The sequence below is a fragment of the Eurytemora carolleeae genome, unplaced genomic scaffold, assembly GCF_000591075.1.
Source record: "Eurytemora carolleeae unplaced genomic scaffold, Eaff_2.0 scaffold61, whole genome shotgun sequence".
NCBI lineage: Eukaryota > Metazoa > Arthropoda > Copepoda > Calanoida > Temoridae > Eurytemora > Eurytemora carolleeae.
Window position 1 is genome coordinate 372,793 of NW_019396269.1, and position 15,757 is coordinate 388,549.

General features: G+C 32.6%; 1 protein-coding gene across 3 annotated transcripts in view; it reads left to right on the top strand.

Annotated features, from left to right (window-relative positions):
- Window positions 1-13,019, top strand: part of LOC111699805 (uncharacterized) — a 19,609-nt gene extending 6,590 nt beyond the window's left edge. For 2 of the 3 annotated variants that reach the window (XM_023470538.1, XM_023470540.1), the window contains 12 exons: window positions 1,061-1,145; window positions 1,435-1,526; window positions 4,737-4,831; window positions 5,715-5,788; window positions 5,952-6,023; window positions 7,122-7,203; window positions 7,658-7,731; window positions 8,244-8,305; window positions 8,967-9,071; window positions 9,434-9,494; window positions 10,925-11,010; window positions 12,649-13,019. In XM_023470538.1, the coding sequence (XP_023326306.1) occupies window positions 1,061-1,145; window positions 1,435-1,526; window positions 4,737-4,831; window positions 5,715-5,788; window positions 5,952-6,023; window positions 7,122-7,203; window positions 7,658-7,731; window positions 8,244-8,305; window positions 8,967-9,071; window positions 9,434-9,494; window positions 10,925-11,010; window positions 12,649-12,724 (964 nt within the window). In that variant the 3' untranslated portion in view covers window positions 12,725-13,019. The remainder of the gene's footprint in view (window positions 1-1,060; window positions 1,146-1,434; window positions 1,527-4,736; window positions 4,832-5,714; window positions 5,789-5,951; window positions 6,024-7,121; window positions 7,204-7,657; window positions 7,732-8,243; window positions 8,306-8,966; window positions 9,072-9,433; window positions 9,495-10,924; window positions 11,011-12,648) is intronic. The other variant, XM_023470539.1, reaches the window with a different exon arrangement.
- The last annotated feature ends 2,738 nt before the right edge of the window (window positions 13,020-15,757 follow it).

Sequence of the window (15,757 nt, forward strand, 5' to 3'; positions counted from 1 at the left end):
GTTTAATGGCTTTATTCTCAAGTCCTTTTATTTACAGGCTTAATTCTCAAGTCCTTTGTTTAATGGCTTTATTCTCAAGACCTTTGTTTAATGGCTTTATTCTCAAGTCCTTTGTTTACTGGCTTTAATCTCAATTACTGACTTCAATCTCAAGTCCTTTGTGTAATGGCTTTATTCTCAAGTCCTTTGTTTAATGGTTTTATTCTCAAGTCCTGTGTTTAATTGCTTTATTCTCAATAAACATATTATTAATATTGGAGCTCCTGCACTTCCCACTATGGCCCGTCTTATTATAGAATATCAATAACAAGTTTTATTAATACCCTAAAAAGGCTAAAATGAGTGGGGCTTTTCCTTTTATGTCTAATATCTTAATTCTCACTTAATATTAGAAGACCTTTTGTGTTCTTTTACATACAATAATCCAAAAACATTTTTTAAATTCCAGCAATAATCCAAAACTTTTTTTTACAAGATATAAAAATTTCAGTCCTTTTATTCATAGGCTAAAATTTCCAGTCCTTTTTATATTTAATTTAGTTTACCCTGAAATTACGGTCCCTTTCAGACAACATTTTTGATTCAATTTATGGCAGTGCTATTTAATGTAACAGTGCCGCTCGATTTACAACGGTACCATTAAAACATTTGCCTTATGAGAGAAAAAATTGCGAAGAAATTCTTGTTTTTCTTTTATTAAATGGACAAGTTTTGAGAGAGAAAAACGGCAATATCTTCCTTATTATTGCTCAAATATATATGTAAAAGGTAGTGTTATGATCCGTTATACAACAATATAACTGATATATAATATATTTTAGTTAGCTATACAATTAAACACAATTAAACAGCCTCGACTTTAAAGTGTCGCAACGTCTTTTTTATTTTACCTTACAAACTACACTTTTTGTTAGCCCTAGACATATACATTTAAAAATAGCAACGTGCGTGTTTCTGGTTTAAGTTTTAAAGGAGTAATTGGAAAAATACTGTTTCATTTTATCCTAAGTCTGTTTAAAAATCTTGTATTTTTATTCCTGTCAAGTTTTCTTGTATTTAGTCCTGATGCTCGGAAGGAATTTAAGCAAATTATTGATTTTTCACAACAAAAGAACATTGATGCCTACCTGCAAGCAGCTGCTAAGGTTAAACAAATTTATCATTGTGTTCTTGATTCTAAAAGTTTCTATCAAAGTTTTATGAGATTCCGTCAAAGTTTTATGATACTTTTCTAAGTTTTGTGAGATTTTATCAAAGTTTAATAAGATTCGATATGTTAATATATTATTTAATTTTTTTTTCAGATTATATGAAACTGTTTTGAGATTCTAATAAATTCTAAATTTCTATCGAAATTTTATTAGATCTAACAAAAATTGTATAAGGTTCTATCAAAGTTTTATAATATTATATCCAATCAAGTATTTCTTAAAGTATGGGGAGAAATGTGTAGAAGCGGCAAAAAGAGATATTGAATTTGATCAAGGTTGGGATGAGGAACTCAAGAAACCGGATGTAGATATTAGGTAATGCAGGAAACCAGATGTAGATCTTAGGTGATAAAAGTAAACCGGATGTAGCTCTCTGAGGTAATACAACAATCGAGGAAGTAAATCTGTGGTTATACTGGAAACCGGATAAAGATCTTAGGTAATACAGGAAACCGGATGTATATCTCTGAGGTTATACAATAAAAGAGGAAATATATCTCTGGTTATGCAGGAAACCGGACGTAGATCTTAACTAGGGTTTCCAACGTAATAGATTATTCTCTTACGCGTAATTACGTGCAGTTACGCGTAATAATTTTCATTTCATGTAATTTCGCAGGATTACGCGTAATTGGGGAAATATTCATTTCGCGTAATTACGGCCAAATTTCACGTAATTTCTACAACGTAATTTCGCAAAATTTCGTAATGATTACTCGTAATAAGCAAAACTATAATTACGCGTAATTACAGCCTAATTTCGCGTAATTTCTATGATGTAATTTCGCGAAATTTTGTGTTAATTACGCGTAATTAGCAAAACTTCAATTTCTACAAAGTAATTTTGCGAAATTTTGCAATAATTACGTCTATGAAATTTTGAAGTTTTAACTTTTAATTTAAATAAAACAACTAACTTACAAGGAAAATAATGTCACACAAGTTGAATCAGAAATTTCAGCCAATACTATGTTGATATAATTTTCATGTTCGACAACTAAGAAGTTTAACAAAGGGCCAACAACATAATCTATAAATTTTCAATTTTCAACGACTTGTAAATATTTCACAGGGGCGTAAATAAGGATTCTGTAGGGGGGGGGGGGTAAATTTTTATATTTTGGTGCGCCGATTTTTTTGGTTTTAGTTGCTTGGTTTAGTTGTTTGATTTGCATTTTCCACTCATTTCTGGCTTTTACAAACTCCACCAAATACAGGCTTCATTTCCTACCTTTCAGCTTTCACCATGTTTTATACCCTTCAATATAGTAATTTATTTTACATTAACTACAAAGATCTGTAAACATCTGAATTTATTTTAAGTAACATAAAAATAGTTTTGTCTTTGTTTATATTCTAGTTTCCAGAGGAACAACTAGCACTTTTTCTTGGGTGTAGGGGGGCTTGCCACCCCTTTAGAAAAATTTTTCAAAATAAAAGTTCTTTTTTAAGGGTTTGACGTCGAAAAAAGGATATTTTCAGTTTTTGCATGCAGATTTGGCTGTGTTCAATTCAATTCTTTTTCTTTTCTTGTGTTTTAAAAACATTTATACTTTCAACAGCTGTAAAATTAACGTATGAGTCAGTCAATTCTTTTCATGTGTGCGCGGAGCGCCAAAGAAAATTTGTTAAGTACCTTGTTTAATTACAGATATAATTACAAGAAATAATCAGTTTTATTATTATATTATCAAAATACATATATAATTTTAATTACCTACATTGAAAAAGGACATATAATGTTACGTTTTCTCCTGAAGTTATTGAATATATGATTAATCATTCTAGCCAACATTTATAATCTTATTTCATTTTCGATTTTATAGAAGTTCGTTTAAAGAAGATAAACAGGTTATCAAATATGATAATCAGTTAGAAGTTTGCCAGAATGTTCTCTAGATTTGGAACTGAGTTTTTGCCACAAACTCAAATATTCTAATCCCTAAATCTTTGCACCGAGTGGTGTAAACCTTTGATATTTCAAACTTAGAATATTTCACCAAAATAATTCAAAGTATCTGCACATTTGAATTATTTTCGTGCAAATTTTAAAGATATTCAATTTTAAAATCAACCTTTTTTACAAACAAATTCTAAGGGCCCCAGGATTCTAGGGGGTAATTACCCCCAGGATTCTAGGGGGGGGGGGGTACATAACCCGAATAACCCCCCCTATTTTACGCCACTGATATTTCAACCTACTTTCTCAAGTTTACTTTCCTTGCTTGAAAAAAATGTCAATAAAATCGTCAAAATATTTTTGACATTGTTGTAGCAGGCATATCCTTACACATACTGTCCCGCTATAATTATTTCTGAGAATTAGTATGTACTTTATTTATTACGGAATTGTTACGTAATACGTAATTTCGCGTAATTACGCCTTAATTACGCGAAACTAGTCTTTCTTTCGTAAACGTAATAAATGCGTAATTACGCGTAATGTTCCTGCGTAAGTGAAAGAAAGTGTTACGCACAATTACGCGTAATTACGTGTAACGTAATTACGCCTGGAAACCCTAATCTTAACCCTATTCCAACTAAGGGGGGGGGGGCACTATGAACCCCCCCTGTCGTCTGGTCTGAGGTTGTTCAAATTTTTTTACTTTTCTTACTAGAACATGCCCCTCAAATTAAGCTAAAAGCTGGGCTTTTATACATACTGCCTGAGTCCTCAAGCATACTGCCTAAATGCCTTATTTTACCTTTACCATACTAAATCCAAATTTAAACCTACTTTCAGTAATTGGATTTCAATATTTTTAAGCTCTTTGGAAAGCCTGCTAGACAAAGAAGCAGATTTCAAGATTTCTGCAAAGAAATTTTCTGTTGATTTTTGCACAGACCTGGAAAGAGAATTTGCACAATTTTAGTTTTTCTTTAACACACATTTAGGCTTGGAAAATTTTGCAAATATTTTTGCATATTTGTATTTGCTGGGTCCCGGGCTTTTCAAATATGTATAATTTGCGCACCTTTTGTTTTTTTTTCACATTTTTCGCTAAAAAACCTTGATTTTGCATTATATAATTAAAATTTTGCAAATTTGTATTTTTTTTGGCAGATTATTAAAGTGGAGCCCAAGGGCTTTTCAAACGTGTATCATATGTTAGAGATTTGTATCACAATAAAGAAATAGAGAGGGGAGTCACTGTGCCCCCCCCCGCGTCTATTTTTGGTAAACCAGACGTCAGTCTGAATAGGGTTAAGTAATACAGGAAACCGGATGTAGATCTCTGAGGTAATACAGCAATAGAGGATGTAGATCTGTGGTTATACAGGAAACTGGTTGTAGATAATAGATAATACATGGGAAACCGTATGTAGAACTTAGGTAATAGAGGAACCCGGATGAAAATCTCAGATCAATACAGGAGTTGCAAAGTATTCTAATCGATATATCTTTGCAATCGGATGGTACAAACCTTTTTTCAAGATTAATAATTTTAAACTGCAAATAAACTTTTTAGATTACATTTTTATAAAGGTTAAAGAACATAGAATTTGATCTAAAAAGTGTTTTAGAGCACCTGGAAAATGGACCCAACACATGGTGGTGGTGAAACTAAACAGTGGAGATCTATTCCTCTACAATCCTGTTAAAGTTAGAAATGAAACAGGTATCGGTTTGGGCGCAGTTAGAAATTTAAAAAGATGGGGGTCAAAAATTTTACCGCAATTTTAGGGGCTAGGTTCAGTTAGCGATGTGCGCGTTTGGCTTTTTTCAATTCATTTCAATTCATTCTTCGTTAGCGATCCATTTCATTCGTGTTTATTTTTCAGTCATTCAGTAAACATATGATTTTGTTTTTTGTTGGAATCATCGTTTAATTTTTTAATATTTCTTTCGTTTTTTTTATTAATGAACGTTTATCGGTTAATTTATTAGTGCAGTAGATCTTTCGTTTTTAACTAAATTATCGATAACGATTTTAATCCGTTCTTTTTTGTTTGTTTTGACAAAACAATCTTTTTTATTTCTGAGTATTATCCCTTGATCATCTTTCGTTAATTTTCTGAACCACACCTCGTTAATTTCGGCGCTGGCTATGTCATTTGTCCTGCAATCATTTGTCCTACAATCATTTGTCCTACAATCATTTGTCATAGAAATCATTTGTCCTGCAACAGAGTGGGGGAAATATAATTTGTCCTACACATCATTTGTCCTTCATATCATTTATCCTACAGATCATATGTCATTTGTCAGATCAGGGGAAATAATGTTATCTCCTCTCTGTAGGAAAAATAATATGTAAACAAATAATGTGTAGAACAAATGATTGTAGGGCAAAAGTTTTTTGGACAAATGGCATAGCGCCTTAATATCTGCCGTTGATGATAATGATGCCCATTTTTAGGTTCAATAATAATAATAATAATAATAATTATAATAATAATGATAATGATAATGATAATGATAATGATAATGATAATGATAATGATAATGATAATGATAATGATAATGATAATGATAATGATAATGATAATGATAATAATCAGGGTTTGAGGATTGGTTGAATGGACTGGGAAAAGTAAAATATATTGCCATAGCCTCAGCATACCACACTCTCCAGGTTCTTTCTTAAAGGGTTCGTTTGCAAAATATTTAGTAAATCTTCAATCTTCAATGCTTTTCTAAAAGAATCCATTGAGTTTTCTAATCCCATGATCTTTTGGTTGATAATTTTCTCTCTAATACTTTTTTCTCTCTAACTTGCTTTTTATTGCCTATTTCAGATTTCTGGGATTACAAAAAAATACCCAGATGCTCTGATCATTGGACCAAGAGAGGCAGAGCTCAAACTAAAGGTAAAGGAATAGCGAATTGTTTCCTTCAGAAATGCTGTTTTGTGTGTTTTAATCAAATTTATCAAACCACGAACGTTTAATTTTCTCAAGAAATGGCGTTAAATGCCGTCAAAATCATTCTGAAGTATGGCCTACCTTGGATTTTCAGATTTTCGTTCAATCTATCTATTTATAAATTTGGCTTGTCTGTCTGTTTGTCTGTTTGTTTGTTTGTATCTAATAAACGTAAAAACGGCTGAACCGGTCGGGCCCAATTTTTTTTGTGGGACCTCACGGAGCCCTAGGGAAGGTTTATGAAAGATCAAAATTTCAAATATTTGTCTCCATCAAAATTCGATCTTCATTAAATCTTTGAAAATTTTGAAAATCCACGACATTTTTTTGTCAAAATCCGCGAATTATTTTTGTTTTGTTTTACGATGTACACAAAGAGAACATGTTCACAATTAATTTAGAAGATGGGCGCAAAACGCCCTCTAAGGCTAGTCTCTATAAATTACTTTATATATGAATATTTACAATGTAATAATTAATCCGTGATACTTTTTAATATAATTGTAATATATACATCATGATTTTCTCATTGTAATCATGATGCACTTACTTGTTCAATACTTTCGCATTTTAAAAAATTTAAATCTGAAAAATAATATTATCTATTTAAAAATAGACACGAAGTCGAAAAATTCGTTCACTTTCGCGTTAATCTTGTCCGTATTGATCTTTTCGTGTGTGTATAGAAATGGGCGCGTTCGATTTTTTAAAACAATTTGTTCGTTCATCGTTCATTTCCATCTATTTTGTTTGTTCCCAAAAAATGTATATTTTTAAAAGTTTGTCAGAAAAAATCGTTTGTTTAGTAAAAAAATTATCGTTTTAAAAAATTTGTTCCAAAAAATACTTAGATCATTAAAACCCTTTATTTGTTGTTAAAATCTTTAGCAAATTTCAAAAATTCGTTGGTTCATTAAAAAATTAGATTAAACAATTTATATTGTTTGTTGTTTTTCGTTTTTGAAAAAAAAACTATAGTTTATTCTTTCTCTGAATGAACCAGGTCGTTCATCCATTGTAACCTTATTAACTAGTTTTATCCAGGTTGCCAATGCTCTGCCTCGAGGGAAGTTTGATTATGTTTACACACACCCAGAACAGGCCCAGGAAGCAAACCAGAAACTTGGTAAAAAAAAGTGTTCGGGAAATACGCAAAAAAATAGGAGGGACTATTTTTTCCCTCATTTTGGTTTTTAATTAAAAAACAAGACTCATAAACTTAAGGGGTCCAAAAATCACAAATCTCACCTATAATTTTGGAAAAAATCATCGCCAAAATTATACTCAAATACAACAAACTTTTACCTATACTATAGTAAAGCTAAGGATTTCCTGGACTAGATCCCAACTCAGGCCCGTATGCAAAACATCAGAGATAAATTGCAAATTTTTTAAAAACTACTCATCGCTTAATTTTCGGTCACATTTTTTATGAACAAAACAAGCTGACAACATTAGTTAAATTTCATATTAAGATTTTTTTATTAAATTTAGGAACAAATATTTTATAAATTGAAGGAAGAATTACACACTGTTGTGGGTGCACTTCCTCCCCCTCATTGAAGACGAACTTGTTCCAGGTGCTGAAGGTGTAGAACTACTGCCTGTAGTCGGGGATGCTGGAACTAGTGCTCTCATGGCTATATCCCACAAGGTATAAAAATAAAACAAACAAACAAAGACCCCCCCCCCTTCATCAATAATTGTTTTCTCCCCAGATATATTATAGTGTGTTTTGGCTGATTTGGAGAAATTAAACTTTACTCAGACAAGAAGAAACTGTGGGTTTTAAGTACTAAAAAAGCGGGGGCGGGGGGGGGATGTGATGTCAAACTTTTCATTTTGCTACCAAACTTTTTCAAAATATATAACCAGTAGATTACAGGGGGTCTGAATAATATGAACGTAAATCATGACTTTAATCCTTTCACTCCAAGGGAAAAAAACATGGGGTTTTCAGAAATATAGGAGACTCAGTTTTTACTTCATACAAATACAAAATTTTTTCACAAATAGGTAAAATACAGATGCTAAGAGTTATTAAATTTTAAAGGGTCAAATAACAATTGTAGAAATTTGAGGCAAATTGGTCAAGTTGTTCCTGAGTTATGATCGGACATACCTCATATATGTTGATACCGTAATATCCTTATCCTTGTCTATAAGGTTCTCATGGAGTGTGATATAGTTTACAGTCTCGCGGATGGAACTACTGGGTTTACAGACAGGTAATAAGTGATCGGCGATTTTATCAGTACAGTAAAAACGACTTTTCCATCTATGTTTTGATTTTTTCAAAGAAGACAAAGAGAAGCTGTTAATTGACAGCTTTTTTTTTGCTTCATTGTTTTTGGGTATCGCATTATTTTTTAGAAGCTTGGAAGAAATTTAATTTGAAATAGAAAGCTGTCGTCTTTGTATTGGTTTATACGACGACGACTATTTATAAGTAAAAAATCATCATATATAATAAAAAGATAGAAGTGGTTAAACGTATTTATAACTGCTTTTTCTTGTGTATAAGTATGTTGTTCAAGTACTCTTCAGCCTTCAATGTTCATTAATTTGGTGCCTATCGACCTAAAAGATTATGTTGCTTGGATGAAAAATGTGCCATATAGTTAATTTTAGATACCCAGTCTCTCCAGGGTATATTTTGCAACACATGATTTAGAGCTCGGTTTCTCCAGGGTATGTTTTGCAACACATGATTTAGAGCTCAGTTTCTCCAGGATATATTTACAACACATGATTTAGGGCTCGGTTATTTCAGAGTATATTTACAGCCCATGATTTAGACCTTGGTTTCTCTATGGTATATATTTACAAATTACAACACAGAATTTAGATCTCGGTCTCTCTAGGATATATTTACAACACATGATTAAGGGCTCGGTTTGATGAGATGAGGGATGAGGATCGAGGAACAAGATTGTTTAAACTTGGTCTTCTCTCTGCTCCTAAATCACCCAATGATGCTCTTCCAATCTACAGGTGGATTTTTCAAGTTGAATATGCTTGTTTAAACATTTCTTAGAAAGCTTATTCTTAATCTGAACCCAATTAACCAGGGTTCATACCTATATGTACATAATCCTCCCTTGCTTGTGTAGCCATCCTGTTTTCCCAATTTCATAAAGCCTCCCAAAACCTAACAACTTCCTTTCATACATTATGAAAAATTAAGATTTTTTATGAGAACTGTTTTCTCAAAAAACATTAAATTTCGTTAGATAATTCAAATTTTAGCATTATGAAATAAGGAAGCTTTGCACAAGTTTTGCAGAAAAATTCCTATTCTACAGTTTTATATTGCCGCTAAACCTCTCCTATCTTTTAACTGTAACCTATTGAAGGTTTTGGATGATGGATCCAACCTGCTTTATCTCCAGCCTCTCCATCAGTCCACCGAACAAAGTTAGTTTTTAAAGGGAATGTTCACTAATTTTGGTTAAAGAGACTGTAAGCGTCATTTTAAGTGATCCTCTAATGCAAAGATGGCAATGCCCGATTTACAACGGTAAACTTAAAAGTTTTATCTAATCAAAATGTGAAAGACTGACTCGAGAAGTGTTTGTTTCTGGGAGTTTCTGCATTGCTTCTTGTATGTAAGAAATTCGCAAGTTTACTTTCGCACAGATGCAAAAATATCAAAACATCAAATGCCAAATGATCAAATATGCCTAATTATGGAGTACAAACGCAGTACGTTTCAATTAGGTCTACAAGCTAGAAATGTAAACAAATCAGAGAAAAATCATAACGACGGATCGTACTGCATTGCTCATCTCAAAACAACAAAGAAAAAACAAAGAAGAGACGATAAAAGATAAGGGAAGAGAAGAAAAGAGAGAACAGAAGAGTAGAGAAGAGAAGAAAAGAAAAGATAAGAAAAAAGCGAAGAAAAATAGAAGAAAAAAAAGAAGAAAAGAAAAGATAAGAAAAAAGAGAAGAAAAAATAGAAGAAAATAAAAAGAAAAGAAGAAAAGAGAAGAGAAGAAAAAAGAAGAGAAGAAAGCAGAAAGGAAGAAAATATAAGAGAAGAGAAAGAAGAAAAAATAGATTGCGTGAAAGAGAGAGCTTGCATTTTACAGATGTTTAATCATAAAAATATGTTTAAGAATGCCATGAACTTTAAAATTAACTTTATTGTAAAATTGTATGGGATATTTTTGAAAAAAAATAGTTGTCCTAACTGTTTAGCGTTCATTTTTTTGATCATTAAAAGAATTTTGATCAGCTAAAGATTTTTGATCATTTGGCATTTGATATTCTGATATTTTGCGCACAGATCCCACAATTGAAAATAAACAGTTTTAACCAACAAAAACTTGCATATCTAATTTATAGATATGCAAATCTATAAATTGTAAATCGGGCATTAGCATCTTTGCACGAAGGGTAACTTGAAATTACGCTTACAGTCCCTTTAATTTGAAATATACCAATCATTGATTAGAGCTGATTTTGTTTACACTTATCTCGGGAAAATGGCAAAACAATGTTATAATAATACTAGCTTGGGAACCCAGCTTTACATGGAATTTAAACCCAGACTAAGAGTATTCCCGTGGTTCTACTGCCAGTTACTCAATCATAATTTTAGGACAATCGGTCCAGGAGATCATGAGATAGGAGATCATGAGATAGGAGATCATGAGATAGGAGATCATGAGATAGGAGATCATGAGATAGGAGAATAAACGGTTGGACCGAATGGCCAAATTTTTTAAGGAAGCCTTGGGTACCCTGGGGATAAAATAGACTAAGAAAATTACATTTTTTATTAGATTTTTTAAAAATCTTAGTTCTTATATAATAACTCATTCTGCATTCTCCAATTTTAGGATGGATCTTCCTGCACTATAATGGCGGAGACTCTGCGTAAAATATTGCGTAAAGATTTTGATGAAGCTGTTGGCGTACATAATAGGTAATAATAGTGAAAATAATGTTAAAATATCTACCAAAAATCTTAAAGAGACTGTAGACGTAACTTTAAAAAAGAGTGGCATGGGTGATTCACAAAGGTAATCGTTGTTCCGTTGTCTGATCACGGAATAAAAATATTCTCACTTTTCTACATGAAATTTGAGTATTTTCAAATGTAGTTTTTCTGTAAAAGTGACTTGCTTCAGAATTAATGAAAAAAATTCCAAACCAAAACGCTTCAAGATTAAAAAACTTATTTTTTTCTCATTATTAACCAGGTAGAGGATTAAAGGGTACCAATGTGAATCATTATTATCGGAAGCAAGGTTCCAATGCAAGGAAAGTTATTTCAGAGGTGTACGCATGTTTTGGGCGGAAAAGTAAACACAAGACGGATGTCACAGCCTAACATGGAATCAATTTTCACAAAAATAATCAATGAAATATTCTGGTCCTGAAACTATTATGTGAATTTTAAAAATTATCAAAAATAAATGCTTTTATCCTCCTTGGATACTAGACGAACACTGATGCATCTATTCTTGTTTACAAAGTCAGCCTAGAGAGAACTGGTTTAAATATATACGCAGAGTATACGCGACCGCAATTAGCTGTCCTTGCATTAGTACCTTGATCAGAAGTAGAAATCTATTTTTACGTCGTCTTTTGATTCCCATGTTTATTGGGACCCCCTTATAATCCACCCCTCTAACAATAACGTAACTAGACGGAAGGTCAAATTTACAAGACATTAATGGTACAACTTTGTGACCTAGTAGTTCCTCTAGTTTTATTGCAAGCAAGAATGTAAGGCAAGGAAAGTCAATTGCGGTTGTGTATACTCTGTGTACATATTGAAACCAGTTATCTCTGGGCGGAATTTGTAAACAATAATAGATGCATCAGTGTTCGTTTAGTATCCGAGGAGGTTAAAAGCATTAAATTTTGATAATTTTGATAATTCACATAATAGTTTCCTATGACCAGAATATTTCATTGATTTTTTATATGAATGATGGATCCCATGTCAGGCTCCGACATCCGTCTTGTGTTTACATTAGCGCCCAGAGACAGTACACTACAGTACTAAAGATGTGAACACTTCTGAAATGACTTTCCTTGCCTTACATCCTTGATTGCAAGTATGAGAAGCATATTTATCCGATTACATATTAGAAATATAAAACATTTTGTTCTTCTATAGTAGGTTTTCAATAAGGGGGGTTATGATTAAAAAGACGTGAGATTTATATCTTTAGTTTAGGGCTGGGCGTCTGCCTTACTTTTTCTTTTACTTATTTCGTTCTGTTCCGTTCTCTTTGTTCCCGCGAGAGAACAGACGTTCCCGAGGAATGCACCCCTGACTTACGGTGATAACCAGAAAACTGTGAAATAGGAAGACGACATTAAAACAATACTAGAGTTAATTTTATGTTGTTACAAAGCAAACAACTTGAATAGTAAGTTATTAAAGCACTGAAAAAGTGCAATTGGTCTATTTACATTATACAATTACTGTTAACCAAGTAAATGGACTATTTATGATCAGAAAGTCGACTTCCTATTCCAGAGTTTCCTGGTTATCACTGTATAGCTCTTGCATATCACAAATCCTATAATTCCTTTTGTTTTTGTTTAGGCGGGTATCTGGAGATATGTTCCGGAAGAGTGTAGACTTGAACTGGAAATGGTTGGATGGAAGATCATTACTCTAAAGTCTAGATGGAAAAATAGGAGGCCAAAAATTAAAGAAAAGGTGGACAAAACTTAAAAAAAGGAGGCCAAAACTTAAAGAAAAGGTGGCCAAAACTTAAAAGAAAGGTGGCCAAAACCTGATAAAATAGGAGACCACAACTGGGAGAATAGAAGGCCAACCCCTTGATTGTGAAACTTTCATTACAATTGTTTTCTAATTTAACTAGAAATTTTCAATCCTTCATGTTTTAATCTTTGACAAAAAGTGCAATTGTTAAAAAATATTCTAAAAGATAAAAAAGCTTAAGTTCTTTATTTTCTGATTTCATAAGGAAAAGTTTTTATTTTAAAGTGTAATTTTTGAAAATATTTTACTGTGTAAATTTTACTTTAGTACTGTCAACATTTTTTGTTTCTATTTACATTATCACCTGTTTACTTGCTCTCTTGTTTCTATTTACATTATCACCTGTTTACTTGTTCTCTTGTTTCTATCAACTTTTAGAACTTTTTCATATATATAGAATATAGATGTATCCATGCATGATAAAATAAAATAAAAAATAAAAATTAATTAAAAAGAAGTAAAAGTAATTAGAATAATTCAGCGTGTAATAGGATCACAAATATAACGCTCTGTTTTCTAAATTGAACAGAAGTCATTGTTAAAAAGCGCCAGAGTCCAGAATTGAGTTCTTTGAAAAATGTCATGAAGGAATCTTTTTCTAAATACTTCCTCTATGTTGCTTTTGAAGCAAAAACTTGCAATTCATTTGGGAACGCCCAACCCTGCTCCTGTTAACAGACTGGATCAGAGGAACACATTCCCTGTGGAGATAAACGATATCAACCAATGAGGATGGTCCCAGATCTGGAACTGATGCAGCAGAGCAGGACCTCCAATTGAAGACGATGAAGATTGTTCTGAACAGGATTATAGTCTTTGGAGTCCTCCAAGCGACCTCTGGGAAAGGAAATATCAAAAATCTGCCGGAGCACATGAGTGCGCATCAGGAGGTCAGCCTCTGAGAGAAACGAGGATGATGATTACAGGATGGAAGGGTTAAACAACAAACTGGTTGAGGAAAAGCTTAACAGTATTGCCAACAAGAAAGGACAGTATGATATACAGCATATGACGTATTGCCAACAAGAAAGGATAGAATGATATACAGCATATGACGTATTGCCAACAAGAAAGGACAGTATGAAATACTACATATGACGCATTGCCAACAAGAAAGGACAATATGATATACAGCATATGACGTACTGTCAACAAGAAAGGACAGCATGATATACAGCATATGACGTATTGCCAACACGAAAGGACAGTATGATATACAGCATATAACGTACTGTCAACAAGAAAGGACAGTATGATATACAGCATATGACGTATTGCCAACAAGAAAGGACAGCATGATATATAGCATATGACGTATTGCCAACAAGAAAGGACAGTATGATATACAGCATATGACGTATTGCCAACAAGAAAGGACAGCATGATATACAGCATATGACGTACTGCCAACAAGAAAGGACAGCATGATATACAGCATATGACGTATTGCCAACAAGAACGGACAGTATGATATACAGCATATGACGTATTGTCAACAAGAAAGGACAGTATGATATACAGCATATGACGTATTGCCAACAAGACAGGACAGCATGATATACAGCATATGACGTATTGCCAACAAGAACGGACAGTATGATATACAGCATATGACGTATTGCCAACAAGAAAGGACAGTATGATATACAGCATATGACGAATTGCCAACAAGAAAGGACAGTATGATATACAGCATATGACGTATTGCCAACAAGAAAGGACAGCATGATATACAGCATATGATGTACTGCCAACAAGAAAGGACAGTATGATATACAACATATGACGTATTGCCAACAAGAAAGGACAGCATAATATACAGCATATGACGTACTGCCAACAAGAAAGGACAGCATGATATACAGAATATGACGTATTGCCAACAAGAAAGGACAGTATGATATACAGCATATGACGTATTGCCAACAAGAAAGGACAGTATGATATACAGCATATGACGTACTGCCAACAAGAAAGGACAGCATGATATACAGCATATGACGTACTGCCAACAAGAAAGGACAGTATGATATACAGCATATGACGTATTGCCAACAAGAAAGGACAGCATAATATACAGCATATGACGTACTGCCAACAAGAAAGGACAGTTTGATAGACAGCATATGACAGAAGAAAAATGGGATGAAGATACAACAAAAGACGACCAGTGCTATAACTGTGGAGCTAAATGGCTAGGTCGAGTTTTCCATTAGCAGTTGTAGTGAAAGAGAAAAATAAGAGGAAATATAGGGGTTATACAATGCATGAATAAGCAGAAAGAATCTTGTAGGTGGAAGCGGAAAGAGACGAATAAGAGGTAAATAATTAGGAAATCTTTAATAATCACTTAGTTTCAATAAAGACTAAACATGCCGTGTCCAAAAACCAGATTAGCGTTGAAATTTAAGGTACAGTACAGTTTATTTTTTCATAGTTTATATTAATAAAAGAAACTTACTTTATTGTTTTTTTTTATACCCTACTAAAATTCTTTAATGCTTCAAAGAAACAAATGTTTGTGAACACCAACACTTTTAGTACATAAATTTTGAATTCTTGCTTTTCTTGTTAAATTGTGCACTTCAATGTTTGTAATCAGTCATGTTTATTTCTACAATGATAAGAATAGTAACTACCATAAAATAGTTTTATACGCATTTTTAAAAAGTGAATATATTTAAAATATATTTGGTAAAATTTAAAAATAGTTCTATATAGATATTTAAAACTAAAAATGCAGTGTGGAGTCAAACGTATAAGACGTATGATTTTTTTTTGTAAATTTGTTTTGCCATTATTAAAGATAAGCAGTGACTGTAAATTAATACTAAAGTTTACATATCATATCAATTCACTGTAATTCCGAACTGAAATGTCTTGTAAGGATTCCTCATTCAAAAGGGCATTTTAGCTAACTCGTGAA